We start from the raw sequence: 24,546 nt of genomic DNA on the forward strand, positions 1-24,546 counted from the left end.
TGTATTCTACCCTGTAATTATACTTTTGGAGAGCGAGTGACCAGCGGGCTAGACGGCCAGCTGGATTTTGCAACCTTGAAAGCCACGATAGGGCCTGGTGGTCGGTCTGAATAGTGAATTCTGCGCCATCCAAATACATGTCAAATTTCTTTAGTGCAAACACAATCGCGAGACACTCTTTCTCTGTCACACTATAGTTCCTTTCTGGTCCTGTCAGTGTATGACTAGCAAATGCCAATGGGCAAAGCTTTCCTTGATGTTCTTGAAGCAATACCGCACCAATTCCGTACTCACTTGCATCCGTTTGTACTGTGAATGGCCGGTTAAGGTCTGGAAGATGCAGGCGTGCAGTATCCGCGATGGCTGCGGACAGTGAACGGAATGATTCCTGCTCGGCTTCTGTCCATGACCAGCGGGCACCCTTCTGGAGCAGCTGATGGAGGGGTCGCGCCAGGTCAGCGCAGTTCGGGATGAAGTGGCGGTAGAATCCCACCATGCCCAAGAAACGCTGGAGGCTCTTTATGTTGGTTGGTGGTGGGAGCTGCAGAATGGCCTGAAGCTTCTCTTCATCCGGGTGAACTGTGCCCTGTTCCACAATGAAACCAAGAAGGTTGATAGTGCTTGTCACCAACTGAACCTTGCCGGGGTTAATGGTGATGCCCGCATTCTGCATTCGTTGAAGGACATTCGTTAGATGAAGGAGGTGCTCTTCTAAGCTTTCTGAGAACACTACTACGTCATCCATGTAGGCCATAGTGTAGTTAAATTTAGCGTCTCCGAGCACAATATCCATTACCCGTTGAAAAGTAGCAGGTGATGATGATGGCACCTGGGTCGAAGGCCCCTGGGTCCGTTCAGGTCGGAAAGGTAGAGACTGGATCAGCTCTCCCGGTGGTTGGCCACGTCTGTGCGGCCTGACCGCTGGATGATGTGATGACCAAAACAGCCTCCCCTGCGTTGTCTTAATCTGCGAGTCGTAGGACAAGTTGTGCCCGGGGGCGACACCCACTTCTCACCTGATGGTGACACCGTTGCACCCGAAGGTGAATCCCACGTTGCACCCGTAGGTGACGTCAACGTTGCACCCGGTGGTGACACCCATGCTGCACCCGTAGGTGACGTCCACGCTGCGTCCGGTGGCGACACCCACGCTGCACCCATAGGTGACGTCCATGCTGCGCCCGGTGGCGACACCCACGCTGCACCCATAGGTGACATCCACGCTGCTTCCGGTGGCGACACCCACGCTGCACCCGTAGGTGAATGGTAGCCGGCAGCCGCTGCAGGTGATGTCCGGGATTTGCGCGCTCCGACGTGGGGTGTCCCAACTGCTGCCACACAAGGGGTCCCAGCGCCTGCGTATGGCAAGAAGACACGGGGCGCCGTCTGACCTGTCACCCCATGAAATCGGCTCGTCACCTGAGTAGACGCAGCAGGGCTTGTGACTCCGTGCAAGTCGCCAGCCCCCATACGGCAGCCTGGCGTCTCCAGGCTGCGTGCTGCCTATGATCCAGGCCACGCACAGGACGGCTCAAGGCAAGTCTCTGCAGGGGGAGATGGTTTGTACTGGAGCTCCGCCAGAAAAGATGCCTCGATGCAGGATGCTTCTCTAGCCATGTCATCGAAGTCCACGAACTGGCGACGCCGGAGATATGGTTGGTACCTTGGATGGCACCGATGTATAGCATGAGCCACCTTCTCTGGTTCCGGAACTGCAGGATCTGCCCGCTCATGCAGCTCTTGAAAACTGCGCAAAAACTCTAGCAAACCCTCGTTTTCGCTTTGTGTCCTGGTGCAAAGCTCGTCTTTCATACCAATGTCATAGTCAGGCGGCAAAAACTCTTCTCGAAAACGGTCTATAAAATCCTGCTTTGTTGTGAACGGCCGCTGTCTATGCCTCCAGGTTGCTGCGGAACCTACCAAAGCTACGGGAAGCACACACATGACCAGAGCGCTGTCCAAAATTGCCATTGCCACCTGATAATCGTCCATTTCATAAAGAAAATCGCAAACAGATTTCTTGTCGGCGTATCCTTCAAACATTGGCACGGCCAAATTCAGCCGCAGCTGATTATCGCGATACGAGGGAGTGGGCGTTAACGAAACTGCCTCGCTTCCTACCATTTCTCTGAAATGTGCCTTTGATTCAAGTAGCTCGAACAGGAGGCCAAGAATTCCGCTATAAATGTCTGACGGTTCGCTTTTCCTGTCTTCTGATTGCTCATGCACGGAACCCGCCTGTGTGGGAGGCCGAACTGTCTCTGTTAACTGGGCGCTTGCACCCGGTAAATCCGACATCGCTATGCACGAAACTGCATGAACATCAAATTGGTACACTCGCGGGGCAAGCCACAGCTCGAGCAGAAATCACGTTGGGCGCCAAATGAAGGCTCCGCCTTCTAGAATACGGGTCCGCGAGCGATGGTCTCGCCCGACGAGTGAAAAACCAAGTCTTTCTTAAAAACACCGGTTTATTCCGGATCAACAGAAAAGTATAAAATAGAAAAGAAACAGCATTGGTCAAAACTGCGCTGGAAACATGCCATCGAAGTGCGCGACAATGGACTATGTAAAATAAAACGGAACATGGGTCAGGGCTTCACCGCGACAACACAAAACACACTGCGGCGCGGATAGGGCGAGTAATAGGGCCAAAGCGTTTATGAGGGTACAAAAGCATTGCTACTCGCGTGGCAGCACTCACGCTAACACTCCTAAGGCTTTCTTGTAGGCGCCGCTTCCGTCTTCGCCTCGCAGGACTCCGCTCCGTCGTCCGTGTACATCCCGCCGGCTTGGGACGCTGCCACGCCGCCCTTCTCTGGCCGGCCGCCCGGCGAAAAAGCCCTGAGCCATGCTTCCGACGCGCTTATCTACCCTCTGTCTCGCGCCGATAACACGCCGTCCCCGCTCCGGGCAGCTCGCTCATGCGTACTCGCGCTGCCCGGACGGACACCAACACAAACAGAAAAAAGCGCGCGTGGTTTGAAATGCTAAAAGGGGCTGCGGGGCCCCACAAGCTTAATAAACTGCATACCATATTTGATACCAGGAGGAGTGGCATCATAGCAGACAGTGGGCCCAGCAGTATATGCAAGGTAGCAACATAAAAAAAATAAAGCAAAAGCAAAAAATGTGAAAAAACAAGAGCAAAATAAGGTAATGCATAAATGGACACAAAATAATGCCATTTTTCTTCAGAACAAACAACACCAAAAAATTTTTTTCAATGATGGTTTCAGATAGGAAAAGCATGATTGTTCTGGCATCCTTTGTTTTCGAGCGATGGTTCGGGCGTGAAATATGTAATTAAAAATATATGCTGTCACGAACATTGCAACCTGTTGACCACCCCTTTTTGAGATGTACTAGTAGTATAGACAGACATGGACAGGGCGAGGCAGACGAACACAGTGCTGACTTTCAACTGAGGTTTATTGGAAAACAGGGGCGGAGGAATTTATACACATTTTCGTATCATGCGACTCAGTTGAAGTCAAAATGTCATATGTGCATGTACCAGTTTTCTCTCCTAACAAAGCATTGACAAAACCGAAAAAACAAGTAGCTAGAAAAAAGCAATCGCAAAAACCCATAACACAGATTAAGCATACACCATGAGCAAGCACATGCCTCACGGCTAAACAATCGATGAAAATGACAAATGAAAAACGCAGGTTAAGCTGTATATGGGCTTCCATTATCAAAATGTAAAGCATGAATGAGCATGATTAAGTCATGGGTTGTTAGCTTTAAAAACCGCCCAATATAAAACCAAAAACCGGCATACAAGAAAAGAAATTACATACTAAGCATTTTGAGTAAACCTATGCTGCTTGCAGGATATCAAGTTTTCTTTCAGTGAGCATTACTGAAGGTGCACTGCACATGTCTTTTTTTCTGTTTGATGGCTCTGCCTCCATAATATCTTGTAATCTCATTGTTGTTTCTACCAATAATCTTTGTTTTGTGAAGCCAGAGCATGCAACTTGTGCACCTGCTGCAGTGCAAAGCAACAATTCTTATGTTCTCGAAGCCGTTCATTAAGGCATCTACTCGTTTGTCCAATGTAGCATTTCCCACAGCTCAACAGGATCTCATACACTGCACTTGTGCTTTAAGAATAATAAACCAGCCAAAGGACAAGGACGAAGAAAGACGAGGCACACATGCCAGCTACTGTGTATGCCTCGTCTTTCTTTGTCCTCGTCCTTTAGCTGGTTTATTATTCTTAAAGAAAATGTACCATCCGACCCAGGTTTCAACTTTCCTACACTTGTGCTGCAGGGAACAAATGAAGTCTGGTGCTTTATGCTGCATGCGGGTCGCTGCACACCACAAGTTTGAGTGATACTACAAAACTTCGATAACTTTTCTGGAACTGTAAAGACTACTTTGACCTTTACTTTTTTGCCTATTCGTTTCAAATTATACGATATGCTGCGCAGGTAGAGTATTGCAACCAGATTTTGTTGCTGTATTTTCTCCGCTGCATTAGGCATTCCTTCCTTGCTGCTTGTTTTCAGTTTGCTTTGTAGATTCCTTCAGCAACTGAGATGACAAAATGTTCTGGATAGCTGGCTTTTTTCAACCTGTCAGTCTGATGAATGGAGCTGCTTTCCATGGTGTGTGGGCAGGATTTTTTCGACGCATTAGTTAGACACAAGTTGGCAATTGAATGTTTTACCAGTTTTGAATTACAGTTGAATCCCGCCACAACGAATACCGCCACAATGAAATTTCCGCGACAACGAATAATTTTTTATTCCCCGCGAGTATCCTATAAGAATTAATGGCCTAAATTTCTCTGCACAACGAACCATTTTTGCAGAGCGTTTCCGCTTCAACGAAATTTTCGCGTTCAAAATCGAAACCGAAACTAGTTTTATTGGCGAGAAGTCCAAGTCAAATCCAAAGCCACATTAAGCATGAAATCACGTGATTGCAGTTCCGCCATTTTGGCTTTGTGTCGTGGTCGCGTTGTTATAGTGTTCTAGAATTGGGAAGTGTGCCGTCTTCGGCGCGCGGCAATGGGAGCGACGTGGTCGCCGAAGAGATGAAAAGCGTAGGTGGCGCTGTCAGCCGTAGGAGCGCATCACAAGCGCGCGCGCCGCAGAGGAAACGCTTGAGGCGTCTGCTTCTGCGGCTCGTTTCCTGCGTGAATTTTGTTGCATCGCGTTGCTTCTCTGGCTGTTGTACTATGGCGCGTTGTTGAGCGAAGAGCGATGATTGGTCAAGCAGGAAAACACATGTTTGCAGAGAGCACAGTAACAGTTCCGTCCGTCTCGTATGACTTTAGCCCCCCCCCCCCCCCCCCTTTTTTTTTTTTACTGAATGCTCTTTTCCTTCCTTTCGTTCTTTCTTCTTGCTTATTGCGCGCTCATTCTGCTGCCTTCCCTATTCGAACCCTTCCTTTCTCGAAATACACTCAAAGCATGGTTTCCTAAGCAACAGCACCGCGGAAGGCCTTCGGGTACCTTTGCAGTCCACAGTCGACCTCGTTGACTACTTATTTGCAAAATGCGGTTTTACATACATTATCACATCGAGACTAAGCCAAGACAAACCAGAAAGCCTCTTCGGCATCGTGAGGCAATTTAATGGCTGCAACGATCATCCCACGCCGGCTCAATTTTTAGTGACAGTCAATGCCCTGGCATTTTACAACTTAGCGAAGCCCCCAAAGACAGGAAATTGTAATGCTGAAATTGTAAATGCCTTACTTGGAATTAGCCGTACAAGTGAGAAACTTACCCAGCTTCTTTCAAATCCTATTGATGAGCTTGACCGTTTGGTTGACGAGGGAAGGCTCGAGGACGTCGAAGCTAATTTGAATTCCCTTCCTTCAGATGACCACAGATACGTCACTAGGCACAGTTCTAGCCGTCTCATAGCTTATATTGCAGGATATGTCGCTAGAAAGTTCATGAACAAGTCAAAATGCAGTACTTGCTCCTCTTATCTCATTTCAAGCAAATCGTGCGCGGCACAAAAAGAAGAAAATCAATTTATCTCAAACTTCGACCACGGAGGTCTTCTTTATCCGTCCTCGGAGCTTGCAAAGCTCGTGCACACGCTGGAAGAGTCTTTCACGTCTTTTTTTTTTTTTTTAGTTCAAGAAAGATTAACGCAAATAGCATACGTGAATTTGCTTTGTTTTTGCAAAGCGCAGAGGTTTCCAAGTTTGGTTGCCCTACTCATGACAAAGAAATGACACTTAACATAGTGAAGTTCTACGTCGTCATGCGATTGCGTTTTTATGCCAAGTCGCTAAACTGGCTAAACGAAGAGCAGACCTCTAAAGCAGAGCAGGTAAAGTACCCAAAGCTGAGGAGGTGCAAGTAATCGTGTTTGAGGACTTTAATCATTCTGCCTTTCTCTTGTGTGTTTTCAAATTTAGCAGCTTAATTTATTCACGGCCTAGTACAGTTCATTAATATTCTCATATAGTTCTGTACAGTTTTATACGTTTGTACCATATTCTTGCACTAAGTCGCGATTTTTTTTTTTTTCACGTCGTCCATTATGTGGTTTCGTTCATTGCTATGTGCTCTCATTCATTCATTTCGTTTTGAGTAGGACTGCCGTTCATATGTATTCGCCCACATATAAATAAAGTCATCAGTAACCGCTGGCATAATTTCTGTCTTAAAACAATCTTCGCATACCTCTATTTACATGTGGCGCAAAACGTACGCTAGCTTAACCTAAAACGCCATTCACTGCGTTTTCAGTACGTGCGAACGTCGATGGAAGACTTCAGTCTAGCCCGCATAAACCGTGTATCCAATATTAAAAATTTACATGATCATAGAAATACGATAGACATTCGTCATTGAACCTCCCGCTAGTGTTCGAGAAATAAAGCACCCAATACGTTCAGGAAATATATCTTGCCGTTGCTTGTCAGTTCGTCGGCAATCTGTATCTTACATTGCCTGTATTTGTATTGCCGTTCCCTGACGACGGCCGCTTATTTTATAGGGAACTAGTTGTTTTGTTCATGAACATAACCGTTTTAATACATTTAGACAAGCGTGTGGGAGCTAAAGCGACACAATTTATTGCTACGCGCCTTCGGAGTCCGATTGAACTAGCGGTGACGAAGGCGGTTCACCCAGCTGTCTGCTCCGCGCTCACTGCGCTCCTCCTGCACACAGCGCCCTCTCTCCTGTCATCGCTGAAACGACCAGCTCGCCGGCGGCAGACGGCACACTTCTCAATTCTAGAACACTATAGCGTTGTTCACTCGCTGCCTTTCTCTTCGACAACGACGAGTTTTCATCCGCAGGACACGATGGCAACGCAAGTGAAAAAACGCAAAACTCTTTCCCTTGAGCAAAAAGCTCAAATAATCGCCCAAGCAGAAAGCGGAAGGAAGAAAGCGGCAATTGCTGAAGACTTCGGAATTCCTGCAAGTTCGCTGTCAACGATTCTAGGCAATAAGGACAGCGTGAGAATGGCACTTGCTTCAGGCACATCCTCGAAGCACAAAAAGGTGACGCGGCCCCTCCATGAAGAGTTGGACAAAGCAGTGCATGCGTGGTTTGTGGAAGCACGAGCCAGCAACGTCCCCCTGTCCGGAAGCATCGTCCAGCAGAAAGCCTTGAACTATGCATGCCTACTTGGCATTGATGATTTTAAAGCCAGCATTGGCTGGCTAAACCGTTTCAAGGCCCGCCATAACATCGTTGGAAAAGTGTTGTGCGGCGAGTCAATGTCAGCAGACGTGGACGGAGCAGCTGCTTGGAAGGCGAGTAACATGGCCAGAATTTTAAGCAACTTCGCGCCTGCAGACATTTACAACGCCGACGAGACCGGGCTATTCTACGAGATGTTGCCGGCTAGGACGCTCGACTTCAAGGGGCAGCGCTGTCACGGCGGCAAACACAGCAAAAAACGCATCACAGTGCTGCTTTGCACAAACATGGATGGCTCGGACAAGCGTCCGCCGTTAGTCATAGGCAAAAGTGCCAAGCCGCGCTGTTTTAAGGGAACTCGTAGCCTACCTGTGCAGTACAAGGCGAACAACAAGTCATGGATGACCCGCGCTATTTTCACCGAGTGGATGATGGCATTCGACCGCGACATGAAGCGGCAGGGCCGTAAAGTTTGCTTGCTTTTGGACAATTGTTCAGCGCATCACTCCGACGAAGTCAAGCTCACTAACACGGAGCTGAGGTTTTTCCCTCCCAATTGCACGTCTGTCTTACAGCCTCTCGATCAGGGCGTGATTCTTAGCCTGAAGCGCGCTTACCGCGGGAGGTTAATTCAGCGGCTGCTTTTTAACACTGAAACCGGCCGAGACACGAAGGTGGACTTGTACGTGGCACTGCAGATTATGTCTGCTGCCTGGAGCACACTGGGGCGCTCAGTAATTGTGAACTGTTTCAAGCACGCCGGATTTGCCGAAGGTCGACCCGTACACTCTGCTGGCCTAACACCAGGCGTTACAGACGACGACGAAGAGGCGTCACCGGCTCCGGGGATCGCGGCCGCCTGGAAAACGCTGGGATAAATAGGAACCGTGCCGCCTAATCTCGAGCTCGACGAATACATCGGCGCTGACGCTTGTGTTGTTCACGAAGATGTGAGTGATAAGCAGATCATAAAAGCTGCCCGGAATGATAAGGACTCTTCCGATGAAGAAGACGACGACGTACAGGAAGCGCCGGCTGCGGCAACCGCCGTACAGGTGATGGACGCTTTTGATGTCGTCAGGAATTTCGGTGCTGTCCGAGACGACGATGTTGCAATGGGTTTGCTGACCGAGTGCGAAAATCACGTGACGGCGTTGCTCGCCGTGAAGCGTAAGCAAACCAAGCTTACAGATTTTTGGCATTAAACGCCTTTGCTGCTGCTTGGGCAATTCTTTCTGCGTTTCACGTCAAATTTTTGCGATAACGAAGTTCCGCGAGAACGAATTTTTTTTCGTGCACCGTGAATTTCGTTATAGCGGGATTCAACTGTAGCTTAGATGAATAGGAGAGGGCATTGTTATATGCGCGGATTGTACATCGAACGGAGATTTTCTTTTGAACTCAAGCTTTAGAGCACGTCTCAGAAAGAGCAGTTTAAAGTTTGCATTTGCAGTTACACAGTAAATGTGTTTAGTCCAGTTGAGGTCACTGGTAACCCATAGCCTTAGATATTTATAAGCATTCGCATCAAAGCGATGGATATCATTAACAGTGTATACAAATTTCAATGGATTTTGCTTGTGTGTGATGTGTGATTGTGTTATTAATATCCTCGTAATCCACAGACTGAGTGGGCATGGCGAAGCTTCAGGAATCATGCCGCTCACAAAACGCTTCCTGCTTATTTCACAGATATTCTTGTTGGCCAATGCCGTCATACCGTGCATCACAAGCAGCTGTCCAGTGCACCATCTGCAAGGCATTGAACCGGACATCAAAATGGCGACTCGCCTGTCATCGATGGAACAGTGCTCGCCACTAGGAGCTCATGCCGAATTATCGACATCTGTGACGTCACCTGGCTTGCCTTTAAAAGACTGTCCTCAATGTTTCTTCGTCAGTGGGCACGGCGAAGCTTCAGGAATCATGCCGCTCAAAAAACGCTTCCTGCTTATTTCACAGGTTAGTTGTGCTTACGACTTTCGTAGCGATGACCTCACGTTGTTGGTTGTGCCGTGCCCACAGACTTTGCTAGTGATTGCTTTTGATTGTTTTTGTGTGCGTAAGCTGCTCATCTGCGGGGACGTAGAAACAAACCCAGGTCCCAGTGTCAAGGATATGCTCGCTGATCTAAAAAACGGCCAAACCCTTATTTTGAACGAACTTACTGACATCCGTAATCGTGTCATATCAGCAGAAAACAAGATCGAAGCACTTGAAGATCGTTCAGATAAAGTCGATAAGCTGCTCCAGGAAATCAGCGACCAAACAGCGCAGATTGCTACTCTTCAGGATAAAGTTCGTACTTTAGAGCACGTAATACAACAACAGACCGGAAAATTAACCGATCTAGAAAACCGCAGTTGCTGATTCAATCTTGTTATTTTTGGTCTAGAAGAAGACGAAGAAAACGATGAAACCTTGTGCAATGCCGTCATCGAGGACATATTTGAAACAAAACTGAATCAGTCATGCCACTCTGTTGCCAGGATACACCATCTTGACAGAACCCCAGGAAACCAGTCATTGTTTGCTTTCAGGATTTTTTAGAAAAGGAGTCCGTACTGCGCAATGCAAAGTACCTGAAAGGCACGAACATTTTCATCCAAAATGATTAGTCAAAACACGCTGCGTAAAAGAAAGCTACTGTGGCAGAGTGCTAGCTCTGAAAGAGCGGACTCCAAGAAACGTGTTTTCTTTGTAATGACAAATTGAAGATAGACAGCAACATTTTTGCCTGGGACGATTCACTAGATAAATGCGTTATCAGACATGCTCGTGATCCACAGACTTCTGGCTGACAGTGCGAATGCTCTTTTCCTAAAGAATTGAGGGTCTTAAATTTTAATTCCAGGAGCCTAGTGAATAAATCTGCGGAACTTGAACTGCTTCTTGTAAAGTACGACCCGCACATAACGATCATAACTAAGACTTGGCTACATGACAATGTTAGCGATGAGTGCTTATTACCACCCTCTTATCAAATTTTTTGTCCGGATTGTCCCTCGCAAGGGGGTGGAGTGGCTATAACTCTGAAGAGCGCATTTGCTGCAAGTCTCCTTCGGCAAATTCATGACCACGAAAGCTTGTTTTTGAAGGTCGACTGTTGGGGCCATTCCATTGTGGTGCGTGCAGTTTATCGATCACCTTTTGCCTCTCCCCAGTTTCTTGTATCCTTGTACGATTATATGTCCAAACTTAAACACCGAAAGATAATTATGGCTGGTGACTTTAATCTCTCATTTATAAACTGGATGAATAAACCTGAGCTTCACTTACTTGACAATTTCGGGCACAATAAATGTTGATTCCTCCTCCCACTTACTTGACAACCCTCTAATTGAAACTATGATTACATGCGACCTACGGCAGGTAGTACTTGATAACACCCGTGTGAATGAAAATAGTGGTTCAATTTTAGATCTAATATTTTTAAGCAATGATCTTTCCCAATACACTGTAAGCACGGGAAATGGTGTGTGTGATCACAAGCTTGTATTGTTGTCATGTTTACTTGTCAAGTCCGTGCAGAAAGAAAAGCCGCAGGATGTAATTGTCAAATACCGTATACATGCGTGTAATGACCGCACCCCGAACTTTAGAAAGAAAATTGGGAAAAAAAACTTTCGAAAAATTTCCCGAGTAAAAGCCGCACTGTGAGTTTCAGGAAGTTGGGCAGTGCCGTCTACTGTGCGGTGCAAGAAATACGGAACGTTTTGTGGTTACTGCCGCCAGGTGGGGCCCAAAAATCAAGTGAAAGCCAAAATGAAGCGTAAGGTTAGAAGTAGAATTGCCAATAAGAATTAAGAATTAAGAAAATATTTGAGGAAAAAAAAAGTCGAGCATGGGGGCAGCAGCCACCACCTCCGTTACAAAGGGGGCGCTCCTAGCCGCAGCGATGCCCGCCCGTTACAAAGGGTGAGGCCAGCAAATTCAATCCAATCCAATCCAAGTCTGTTCACTCCTCCGTTTTACAGCCATTTCCTCGATCGCCCGAAGCATATCACGTGCGATCTCGCAATCGGAATGCATCGCTGCCCTGATTTGTTCTGCGCTCGTGAGCTGAAGATTTTCTTTTTCCTCGATGGGAAAATATGTTAGTTATATCGCTCACTTTAAGCTGAAAGTGATTCACTACGCGAAAGAAGAAGGAAAAAGAGCGGCTGGACGAAAGTTTGGCGTTGACGAAAAATGTCTACGGCGATGGTGCTCCCAAGAAGATGCCCTCAGGAAAACAAATGTTCAGAGGCGCACTTTCCGAGAGAAGCAGAGCATATTTCCGGAAGTTGAAGACTCACTTCTCGAGTACGTGACGGAGACGCGGCGCAACGGTTTTGCTGTTTCGACTGAGATGTTGCGCATGAAAGCGCTAGACATTGCACGCAGCAAGGGGATTGTGGCTACCGTGTTTAAAGCCAGCAATGGGTGGATTTCGCGCTTCATGAAGCCTGAAATCTCGACGAGTTTAGCGGAGGAGGACGAGGAGTTTTTTGACAATAATAAAGGCAGGTACCACGGCAAATAATTTTTTTCGCTGTCTTTTTTTCTCGTGTAATCGGCGCACCCTGATTTTCACCCCAATCTCGGAAAAAAAAGTGCGGCCATTACACGCGTGTATACGGTACTTTTCCCATGCTGATGATCAGTCTATACTTGACGAGCTTTGGAAACTGGCTGACAATCTTCCATGTAATGATGCAGTGTCATTATGGCTATTGTTTAAAAGTACACAGTTAAATATTGTATGAATGAATTCATCCCAGACCGAAAAATTAAACCCAAGCGAAAAAATCCTTGGAATAACCGAAGTATTATTCACTTAAAGCACAGGTTGAAGTGCGCAAAAAAGCGCAAATCTAGAAACTCTGAATTAATTTGCGTACTTCAAGCTCAGCTCTCGACTGAGTTCATATCCTCTCGGAAAAAGTACTTCTCTACGACGCTGCCAAATTTTATGAAGACTAATCCAGACAGGTTCTGGCGCTACCTTGGCACTGAAAGTGTGGGAATTGGTCGAATATTAAAAAATTTTGAACTCATTACGGAACCAAGCAAAGTTGCTGATATTATGAACAATTATTTACACTCTGTATTCTCTCCCAGAGATGAGACAGCTAACATGTTATTGCCTCTGACCCAGACTTTATTACGTTTGAAGGGGTCTTGTCACTCATACTCAACCTGAAAGAAAAGTCAGCTGAAGGTCCAGATAATATTCCCAATTCCTTCCTTTGTTGCTGTGCTGAACCAGTGTCGCATATACAGTCGAACCCGGTTATATCGAACCCGGCTATATCGAATTTTGGTTATATCGAACTCACGGAATATCCCCTTGAAAATCTCATGTAAAAGTATAGGAAAGCCATATCATATATTGGACTTAATTTCACCGGTCGTTCGGTATATCGAACTCCGCACCACGCACTGGAAAGTGTGCCTTCCCCAAAGACGATCGCATCACCCTTGGCCGTTTGCCGCGTGCCGTTTTCAAGCCACGTGCGGAAGGAATGAGAGGGGACAGTTCGGCGACGGCTGGTCTGGGCAGCGCCGCGCCCATTCCCCAAAGGCGCGCGCATCTGCAGTTATCATTTTCCGTTTGCAAGCCATATGCGTGGGTGTGCCCATCCTTTTGCCAAGCTATCGCTCTCCTTCAGCACGCGCTACGCATGTGCCAAGCCAGCTCAGCCCGTTTCAGACAGGCGTCGACGCCGCTTTCTCCAGCGTGTGTTGCGAACCCTCTGCGCGCGGCGGCTGAGGTGGCTATGGTGCCTGCGGACGTTAAAAAGCGGCAGCTCTGTTCTTTTTTTTTTTTTTTTTCCGAGTCATCCTTTCTTATCGTTGTGCTGTTCGGACGTTAAAAAGCGGCAATTTTTTTTTTTTTTCGTGAGTCGTTTATCCTTGCATGTATGAATCAACGAAAGCACGCGGTCAGCTGCTGCGATCATGACGCCCGCCCCAAGCGCGGCTTGATAAATCGAACCAGACTTGTACGTGCAATCAAGCCATCACTGGCACTCTGCCAAGTTTGCTCCCCGCCACGGCAGGAGCTATCAAAAGATGAACGCGCCCCGACGTTATCGCTGCGCAGCATCTTGGCACGCTGCCAAGAAATGAGCTGTGGATGAGACGACCGAAACGGAGTGACGCGCGCCATCGACATGCAAGCGAAAACGCTCGCGATTTCTGCCGCGGCAACACAGAAACCTTGTTTAGAGCTGCCGCTGTGGCTCGAGCAGCGAGAGGGACGCAGTTCCAACAAGTTTGAAATTTTTTGCTCTGCTGCTGCCGCTCGTCGCTGAGGTCGCTCAATCGCTTGCATGTGAGCGAGCTGGCCTTAACTCTTTTTTTCTTTTTTAAATTCTCCGTGCAAAAGTGCAGGGTGGGTTCATTATGCGAGTGGATTGATTACGCGACAAATACGGTATCATTTTTTGGCATCGTAAGTGCCGTCACAAGGCGATTTTTGTATATCGAATTATCGATATATCAAACTATTTCGCGATCCGCTTCGAGTTCGATATATCCGGGTTTGACTGTATTAGTATCCATTTTAGCCTCTCGTTACTCACCGCTATTTTACCGGATGACTGGCGTAATGCTCGCGTTATAGCGGTTCAGAAGAAATGTGATCGTCTCATAATGGAAAACTACCGTCCTATATCCTTAATCTCTACGTGCTGTAAATTATTAGAGCATATCGTGTCTCATTTTCTTACAAATTTTCTAGAAAGTAACCATTTGCTGTCTCCATTCCAACATGGATTTCGTAAAGAATTATCTATGTGTACCCAACTAGTAACAACAGTCCATGACGTTGCTAAAGTTCTTGACTCAGCTGGCCAGGTCGATCTCATTTCTCTTGACTTTAGCAAGGCTTTTGATCGGGTTCCTCATAGCAAACTTTTGACTAAACTTAAACATTTCGGTATTCCATACCTGCCAACTCTTCCGAATTTTCCATAAAATGTACGAATTTTGACCAGTCTTACGATTTTATGAATCTTGCGGGAAATTTTACGGAAAATGTTTTATTTTCGGAAAAAAAAAGAAGTGCGGACATCTATTAACATCATGGCCTCCGAGATAACACCACACGCGCAGAAGGGTAATCTCGGAGGCCATGTTAACACTATTATGGTACCTTTGGTGGCCACGAGAGGGCAACACATATTTGTGATATCATCATCAGCAGCTGTAAACATTGTAGTGACTTCTATCGTCTACTCGGGGGAACACGAATCCATATCCAAAACTCGATACCGCCTCCGCCAGGCTAGTGGCTGTTCCTTTGTTCAGGTGTTTGGACAACTTTGGTGCTGGCCTCTGTTTTTGCATAATCTGCGGCCGCGTCCGACTCAGAAGTTTTAGTAGTCGCGGTTTCGCAGTGCAATGGCGGGCTCGAAGCTGCAACAGTACTTCCAAGTATTTTTGAAGTCATACGTGGCAGAATTTTCATGCTTTGTGCCGTCTAAGAAAGGAGAGAAGTTCGGATTTTGCACCACGTGCGCCTGTGATGTTACCATTTCACATGGTGGCAAGTCCAACATAAAGATCCACAGCGCTTCGAAAAAGCACCAAGGTTATGTGTTAGCCGCGGACAGCCAGCCGAGCCTTACAAGTTTTGTTCGCAGTGACAGCGACCTCGGTGTGATTGTGGCGTTTCCTGCTATTCTGCCCCAGCAGAGTGGGGAAACAAGAGAAGAAACAATTGATGCACCTGAAGTGGAGTTTGCCAACATACAAGCTTACCAGATTCCAGCAGACATACTGAATGAGCCAAGGTGCGACATGCTGTGGTCGCAATTGGGAAGCATTCGAGATGTCGACGGATCGTCCAGATTCCGCAGAATCTCAATGGCTATGCTGGGCATACTCTCCATTCCCCACAGTAACGCTGAATGTGAGAGAATATTCAGCTCTGTCAACAAAACTCGAGGAGTTTCGCTCATCTGTTTCCGAGAAAACTCTAGAAACTCTGCTGATGGTGAAAGGACACCGGAGTGGCACCTGCTTTGAGCAAGCCTACACAGAGAAGTTTTTGAAGCAGGCGAAGTCAGCAACTGCAAAAGCGTTGCAAAAATAAATTGTGACACAATGGAGTTTTCGCTCATTACTCTACGGGACACGGATTTTGCTTGTGGGTGAGTGAGCAAGGGTGTCACTAAAGATAAATTCTTGGAAAGTAAAAAAAAAACAAAAAAAAAACAGCCCCCCCCCCCCCCCCCCCCTTTCCCCCGGTCGCGGAGGTTTTACGAATTTTGAAATCTTCAGGTTAGCAGGTATGGTATTTCTTCCTTCATAATAAATTGCATCAATGCGTACCTCTCAAATCGTATCCAGTTTGTCGACATCAGAGGGCATTGTTCCAATACTTTACCTGTTTCATCGGGAGTTCCACAGGGAAGCGTTTTAGGGCCTATCCTTTTCCTAATCTACTTTAACGACATAATTACTCACGTTCACCCCGATATTAACATCCGCCTCTTTACAGATGATTGCCTTCTCTATAAACAAATAACATGTGAACAAGGCCAAAGAAATTTACTCGACAGCCTAACGAATATCAGTGAATGGTGTGTGGTATCGGGCATGACACTGAACTCCCAAAAAACAGTACTGCTCCGCGTCGCAAATAAAAAGCATCCCCATGTATTTTCTTAAGTTATCAATAGTCACCCTTTAAAGGAAGTAGATGAATACAAATACCTGGGAATTACAATTACTAACACTCTTTCATGGCCTAAGCATATAACAAACATTTGCGCATCTGCTACACGTAAACTCGGCTTTTTAAGACACAAGCTAAAACAGGTACCTTCCCACCTAAAACTTCAAGCCTACAAAGCATTAATCTTGCCGAAACTCGAGTATGCTTCAGTGGTTTAGAATCCCTTCTACATAAAAGGCAAACAAAAGCTGAAAATGGTCCAAAGCGTGCAGTTCGCTTCATATTTAATAAATATAGAGCTACTGATTCTATATCAAAGGTTCTATCAGATAATAACATCCCAACACTGGAATCTAGGCAGAAAATTGCGCAACAAATTTTTATTTGCAATTTACAAAAAGTATCTGAACATCAACTCACAAAATTATATTCAGCCATTTTTATCGCGCTCATCAAGAAACAGATATGCCCATAATTTGCTCCCTTATACTGTGCGCACCAATTTGTTTAAATACTCCTTTTTTTCACGAACAATAATAGAGTGGAACAATCTGCATGCAGCTGTTTTTTCTTTGGAAAGTTTTGAGTGTGGTGTAACAAACGCATTACAGTTGTGATGTTTTTACTTTTCTGTTTTTGCCCTTATTTACATGTCCTATTGTTGTGTAATGTTATATTTTGTGCTCTTGTAAGGCATTCATTTACTGGTCTGGATTTGCTGCTGTGTGATTCCTTTTATTTTTTGTTCTGTTAAATCAAGCGCCCGTTTCAAGTATGTTTTTTTTTTTTTAAACTGACCTGCATTGTTTCTGTATATTTCCACCTGCTTGGTCTTCCAAGACTGCAGTATTTCCAAATAGATAAATAACCCAAATCAAGAATGAGAAATGGGCATACGGCGGACATCTCCGAGGTTTTATGTTGTGGTTTTTCACTTAGTTTGGGCATTTCCTTCGCAGTTTTAGAGGTTTCATCAGCAGAACACAGATGACTGAATGTGGCTCTATAGGAGTGGTAAAAAAAGAACAGAGTCTATATCTTGCTGATGTAAAAGGTGTTGGCCAGGACATTTTTTTTTTTTTTTTGGAAAGGGGAAAAATATTGAGCAAACTGAATCTGCAAACCCAGTTAAAGCAGTGCTTGCGAACTACTTCGAGCTGTTAGGAAACTTCTCTGGGTGCAAAAACTACATGAGTTGTTTGACTGCTTTTGTTGTTGCTTTAAACATCTTTAATGCTTTGTCGTTTGTCTTATTTTGTCAGAGATGCATGCATAGTTGGAAAGGCATTGAACGTTGCATGAAAAGGAATAAAATTGGGCATTTTGTATGTCAAGAATACAAAACGGCAATTATTTAAGGAGTTTGACTCTAGAAACATTCTTCAACGGTTAATGAGAATGCTTTAAAAATCGTTTTATTGCTTCGCAGCTGCTCCAAAAATAATCTTCCACCTTTTGTTACCTGTATCACCATGTGGTTTTTGCCTACAGGCACCCAAATAATTTATACTTGACTTTCTTTGCTCAACTGTTTTGGTTTCAACAGCCATGCGATAGCTGTGACGTCAGAGTAAAGTTTAGGTTAGGTTAGGAATGAGTAAACACTGCTTCTTCACTCGTGATATTTGTTTTCAGGACAGGTTGGCCGACAAAGGAGCACTTGTAGTTTTTTTCATCATTCAAGTGACACATGCCTGACTTTAATGTCACAACCATTGCTTACCTGTTGAAAAAAAAAAGCTTTATAAAATTTAACTGTTGTAGCCAAATAGCACATCATCATCATCATCAGCTGGACTATACCCACTGCAGGGCGAAGGCCTCTCCCATATTTCTCCAATTAATCCAGTGCTGTGCTAACTGCATCCACTTGACCCCTGCGAACTTCTTAACCTCATCCGCCCACCTAACTTTCTGCCGCTCCCTGCTACGCTTTCCTTTCCTTCAAATCCACCTTTGCAGGCTGACGTGTTCGAAACTGATTGTGCCCTGGAGGGCGCAGCGGGGTTAGCGGAGCTTCTTCCAAGCTCACCTCCTGAGGAAGCTGGGTGCAAGGCTGTAGGTCTGCTTGTACCCATTTTTGCCGGTGGGTGTCCGGCGGTGGGTTTCAAACCAACCACCTCCTGCCGCCGAGACAGACGTCCTAACCACTAGGCCACAACTGCCAAAATACGACTAGGCCAAAATAGCATGTGGTGACCTGTAAATAGCATTGTCTTACGCATCATTACAAAGAATAAGGTGGAACAGAAAACAGGTGTCTCTTTCTCTCTAATCACAGTGTGGATTTCAGGGTCAGGGTGGTCAGGCTGAGTGGGCGTACGACATTCGGAAGATTGAGGGGACAGTGCGGCTGTGTCTGGCACAGAACTGCGTCAATTGGAGTGCTATGGGGTGGCCTTTGCCCTGAAGAGGCGTAGTTGTTCTGATGAGGATTAATGCGGGGAACCATCTTTTACTGTAGACGGGATGTGAACATGAAGAAAAGGACACCATAGTGCATCTTTTTGAAGTGACACAAGTGAACAGCCTTCCACATTAAATGCTTGTGCCAGTCTCAAGAAATGATTCATTGCCAGAGAAACACTCATCACAAATTTTGTGTACATAGCTTAAAAAGGTTATTGTTCTATTGTTCCTTGGTGTCAGTCAATGTTGCCTTTGTATGTATCTCATCAGTAGCCCCTAATTTTCCTGACGCTTGTTTCCTGATTAGCTTAACGGTGACCTGTAATCTGGTAGCCTTGAAGGGATAGGCAGCATAAATCTCTTATGACAGCTCTCACCCTCCTTTTGGATCACATTCCACATGACACTGGCAGTGGTGAAGGATATACTGCGTCTGCTGCTGTGGGTGAGGGTGGTTCTGGTGAACACTTTCAAGGTTCAGTTACAAGCAAAGTTAATGCCAAGAAATTACGAGGATGAACGGCCATAGCTTAGTCAGCGGACACGAAAAATAGAGGGCCTAGGTTTGGATCTCATCTTGCGACATGTGATCGTTTTTCTTTCGATTACATTCTAATCAGTTATCTTTTTAATTACATCATTATTTGACATTATTTAACGCGAAAAAAGAAAATTCCCCATGCTTTCCTTGGTGTCAGTGGCTGTTGTCTCTCTTTGTATGATTATACAGTAGAACCTCACTATAGTGAACTCGGATATAGTAAAGTGAACCTGAAGTCCCAGTTCACCTTCCATAACCGCCTGTATATTTTCACCCCTTTATAATAAAGACATATTTGATTAAAATATATTGTAGTAAAGTGCGTCTAGCCGTGGCGATGACTTCCAACGAAATGACATCGCCGCACGGGCACTACCTAGAATCACGAGGCAGTTTTTTGTTTGAAAAACGAAACGAAACACTGAGTGTTCTTTTAAACAGGTTTATCAGTAGACTTAGTAGCACTCAGGAGAAGCCAACCTTATGTAGGTCTTGCAGCCGTGAGGGAAAGCATGCAGCGCATAGGAAAAAAATAAAGCTATCTACAAGCATGGAAAGAAGGTGGCGTGATTAGTTCAAAAAGTAAAGGAGTGTAAAAGTGCAGTGAGAATTGGGGAAGGGAAGAAACAACCAAACATACTAAGCACTGTACAGCACGAAGCAGCTGTGGCAAGAACTGGAGGCGCATCATGTGGGAATTTGCAGCACCTGACTGCCGCATGCATTTCTCATATACTTCTTACAGGCAGAAACAGCAGAAGATACGCTGTGTTTATGCAATGCTTTGGTTTTCACATGAAACTAAACTCAGTTGTATTCACAGCCACATTGCCCCCATGCTTAACAAGTACTTCCACAAGGTGTAAAAAAAAAAATAACATTCTTGAAAAAATGGGAACAAGAGACGATAAAAGAGAGATGGAAGGTATTTGAGAGTGTTTTTTTCATTAAGCAACAAGTCGTGTTTTGTAAGTAACCACTTGGTTACCAAACGACATCTTCAGTACCATGTTATCACCAACAAGTGATATAGTAAAGACCCTGGTATAGTAAATATTTTTACCAGCCCCAATGAATTTACTTTAAAGGGGTCCTACTCATTTGCTCTAAGTTTGTTTATCAGGAGTGGAACAGGTGCGCAAATGGAGCCGTTTTGGTACAACTGGAATTTTCTGCGCCATCCTGCGCGAAAAGCATTAAGTTGACCAAAATTGGGCCAGCTTGCGCCAACAAGGCCAAGCAAGCATGTCACAATATTCTTTTTTTCGTTTTCAGCCTGGTATGTCACTGCTTCCAGAAGTGTCACAACATTTGGAATGGTTTGCGATAGTGATTACATGCACACCCTACTTATTGTGCGTGTTCCAAATATGGGAATATTCAGAAACTACGTGATTTTTTGTGTCTGAACTATTGGCCAGTTCATTACGGCTTCACGATGGCATTCACTGGGTGCTGCATTTCACAAATAACTGTCACATTCATTAACTGGCTCATTTTTTGTGGAATCAACATGTGCAGTAGTGGTAGTTAGACAAGAAAGCAGTGCTTTGATGGCATCGAGAGCCAACATGGCGGCAGCAGCAGGCGACATGTGGTGCTGTGTAGCACAATATAGCATCGGGCCACTGTGCAATCAATGAGTGGCGATGAATGGAAAAGGAAGTGGATAATTTGCGATCATTGTATCATGAGAGATGCAGCACCTGCGGAACATGTCTTGGTAGCACTTTGGGGTGAACTAAGCATGTACGCGTGTGCTGCTGTAGTCGTTTCGTGGGTGTTGCTTGAATCCTACGCAAGGTTTGTAAAATCTTGTAAATTTCATCATCATCATCTTCAGCTTGACTATACCCACTGCAAGGCGAAGGCCTCTCCTATATTCCTCCAATTAACCCAGTCCTGTGCTAGCTGCATCCACCTGACCCCTGCGAACATTTTAACCTCATCTGCCCACCTAACTTTCTGCCACCCCCTGCTATGCTTTTCTTCCCTTGGAATCCAGTTTGTTGCCCTAAGCGACCAGCGGTTACCCTTTTTTCGCGCTACATGTCGTGCCCATGCTCATTTCTTCTTGATTTCCACTAGAATGTCAGTGACTTAAGTTATTTGTCTGACCCACTCTTCATGTTTCCTATCTTTTAATGTTACCCCTACCATTTTTCTTTCCATAGCCCTCTCCGTTGTCCTCAACTTAAGTAGTACCCTCTTTGTTAGCCTCCACGTTCCAGCCTCATACGTAAGCACAGGTAAAATGCAACTGTTGTATACATCCCTCTTGAGCGATACCGGTAAGCTGCTATAGTCATAATCTGGGAGTGCTTGCCAAATGCGCTCCAGCCCAGTCTTATTCTCCTTGTTGTTTCCTTTTCATGGTCTGGATCTGCGGTTATTACCTGTCTTAAGTTGACATATTCACCTACTACTTCCAGTAAATTTGACCCTCGCTAATTTGGAGTAGAAGTGTGATTCACCCCATTAAGTCTGGCACAAGACATTTGTGATTCCCGACATAGGTGTGCCCGGATGAGTTTTTTCGAATGAAGGACGATGGGAGGGTGGGGGTTGGCTTTGGTTTGGTTTTGGGGTTTAACGTCCCAAAGCGACTCAGGCTATGAGAGACGCCGTAGTGGAGGACTCCGGAAATTTCGACCACCTGGGGTTCTTTAATGTGCGCTGACATCGCACAGCACATGGGCGCCTAGCTTTTCGCCTCCATCGAAAAGCGGCCGCCGAGGCCGGGATTCGATCCCGCGTCCTTGGGCACAGTAGTCGAGCACCTTAACTACTGCGCCACCCCGGCGGGGCGGGGTGGGGGTTGGGGTTCCATCATCAAAGTATGACCTGTGCAGCCAGCGTTCACCGATATAGTTCTCCCAAACATCAGTTTAGTGGAACTGGTGCACAGGCACTTGTGCATGTTATGGCAGGCACGATGACAGTTGCAGTACCCACTTCCAGAAAACAGCTTTGTGGCATAGTTTTTGCTTAACTTCGCGCCATTCCGCGGCTGCAATGCAATCAGGGGCTCTCATCATCGGCTAATCTTGATGTTTCATCGACATTTCGAATGCTGCAAAGTTCTGAGCAAGTGCTCCCACTTGTGCAAGGGCCCGAAATTCTGCATTGTTCACAGAAACCGCACTTGAAACACCCCCCTCCCCCTCCACTCTTATCACCCAAGATTCTGGTGGATGCCTTCTGGCGGCAAAATTTTCCCATGACCATTTCAAATTCTGGTGCAGTTCCGGGGGAATAGTGCCCGCCTCACTTTACCAACAACTTCAACAGGGCATAGCGTGTATGTGTGTGGGGGGGGCGTGCCGGTGCGGCTTGCTTGAAATTTGAGAGTAGTCTTTTCTGTTTATTTAGGGATGGGGTCATAATTTCTAGTACCCACACATATTCCCTTTGCTTGCATTTATGGTGCAGTGAAGTATCCTCAAAACACAACGGGGCTGTTTGTTAGTGGTCATCACTTCTGCTAAAATGCATTGTGAGGAAGGTGGTGTGAGATTGCATGGCTTTGATGAAGGTTTGACTGCATAGCTCTCAAGTTTCCGAAAAGCTGGCATTGTTGCTACGAATTGATTATATTTCTGCTTAATAAGTGCTATAGTATGGAGATATTCTGCTCCAAAACCTATTTTGGCCACTCCACGCGTATTGTTCCATTTGGAATTTTTCAAGCTGGAATCTTATGAAACTAGTTACGTTCACGGTTTGTTCCAGCTGTTTCCAATTGGTTCCAGTTATTGCTGGCTGGTATTTCAGTTGAATTTGATGGAAATTTTGAGGTTGATGCAGTCAAAATTTTGTCCACACTTTTGATATGCCTATAGGTCTTTTTGCCAGCTTATTTAGTGCGAAGGACTATGTCTTTAGGTCTTTAAAGCTGGTTACAGAAGCTTTCAGCTGACTTTCAGGCACTTAGTGTAGGCTAGCCACTGTTGTAGCTCTGCCTCAATTGGTTGTGTTTTTGAACAAGTGCATGGTTCGGTCCTGACATCCATGCTGTTGTTGGTTTGATGGAGACCTTGTATTGAACGGTCTCTTTCGCTACAGCACTGTACCAGGATGGGTGGAGGTTGTGGGTTTGGATTCGATCAATATCATGTAGTTATGCTTTTTTTGCCTGTTGTGGAACATTATTAAAATAAAATCACTCTATGAGTAACTGTGCAAACTACTCAACGCTGCCGCTCAAAAAATAGTTTTAGTGATGGCTGGCCCATTTCTTTTGCATCTTTACGATAGTGAGCCCTTCATTTCTTACTTCATGTCTGCTAAACTAACCAAGGTGGCTTTTTCAAGTACAGGCAGGGGGACAAGGAGTGTGTTGTTGTGGACTGCTATTTGGGGTGCATGTAAATAAGCTCGCAGACTGATTTTGTGCGAATGAAAGCAAAAGTATGTGCTTATGCGCAGTGATGCACAAAGGGACATTTATAGGCTTCTGCTCTGGCATTTTTAGCGTGAGATGTTTTGGTAATGAGGGCAGGAAGCAGATTGGTTGAGGACAAGGCAAATTTGAAAGGGAAGGGGAGCATGGGAAGGTTACCACCAGTAGGAGACGCCTCGTGATCAGTGGTATGCTTGGAAATTAAGCCCAGTAGGCAACGGAGTGAACGCTTGATCATGGAAAAGTATGTTGTGGCTTGGAAGTTCTGCATATGGCTAGTGCAGCACACAAACTTCCTTCCTAGACATTGAAAAAAGATATAGCTTTGACAGTGGGGAAGTGGTGGTGTGCAAGTTGTACAGCTGAACCAGTAATCATGACAAGCTGAGGAAGGTGGTTTTCCATGAAGAGCCATGGCATTGAAGGAAGGGGGCAAGGAAGTAGAATTAAAGCAGGCTACCGACACAAGCGTGCACTTTCATGTTGACAGTCTTTTTTTTATTCTCCCTGTGTCTACTTGCACTAGCGCCATGGCACTTCCTGTTTTCTCTTCAGCATCCAGAATAGACAATGTGCACCATTGAGAGGAGAGGTACTTTTGCCAGCAGTGAAATCAGTTCAAATGCCGTGGCAAGCTGGGGGCTTGCTTTTTCATGGGTTGCTACATGCACTTTGGTGGATTCTTCCCAGGACTTTTTTTGGAGCGGCTTCTGCGGCCATGGTGACGGATCCAGACACTGCTGGAGCCGACAGTCTATCAGCGAGCTTCAGCTGCAAAGGAACCAGGTGGGTGGAAGCCCAAGGGACAGCTTCTCCTTTTCTTGCTTGTATTGCTCAGCTCTGGTTGTTTGTCTTAGCAGTGAGAAGGAACAGGGGTAATTTTGCATTG

General features: G+C 45.8%; 1 protein-coding gene across 1 annotated transcript in view; it reads left to right on the plus strand.

Moving 5' to 3' along the window:
* Positions 1-24,546, plus strand: part of LOC146184536 (uncharacterized) — an 83,588-nt gene that overhangs the window by 39,231 nt on the left and 19,811 nt on the right. Inside the window, exons 4-5 of the mRNA XM_084608806.1 lie at positions 9,330-9,599; positions 24,348-24,443. Coding sequence (XP_084464932.1) covers positions 9,417-9,599; positions 24,348-24,443 — 279 coding nt within the window. The 5' untranslated portion in view covers positions 9,330-9,416. The remainder of the gene's footprint in view (positions 1-9,329; positions 9,600-24,347; positions 24,444-24,546) is intronic.

The sequence above is a fragment of the Amblyomma maculatum genome, chromosome 7 (assembly GCF_055883805.1).
Source record: "Amblyomma maculatum isolate TAMU_Amacu chromosome 7, ASM5588380v1, whole genome shotgun sequence".
Classification (NCBI taxonomy): domain Eukaryota; kingdom Metazoa; phylum Arthropoda; class Arachnida; order Ixodida; family Ixodidae; genus Amblyomma; species Amblyomma maculatum.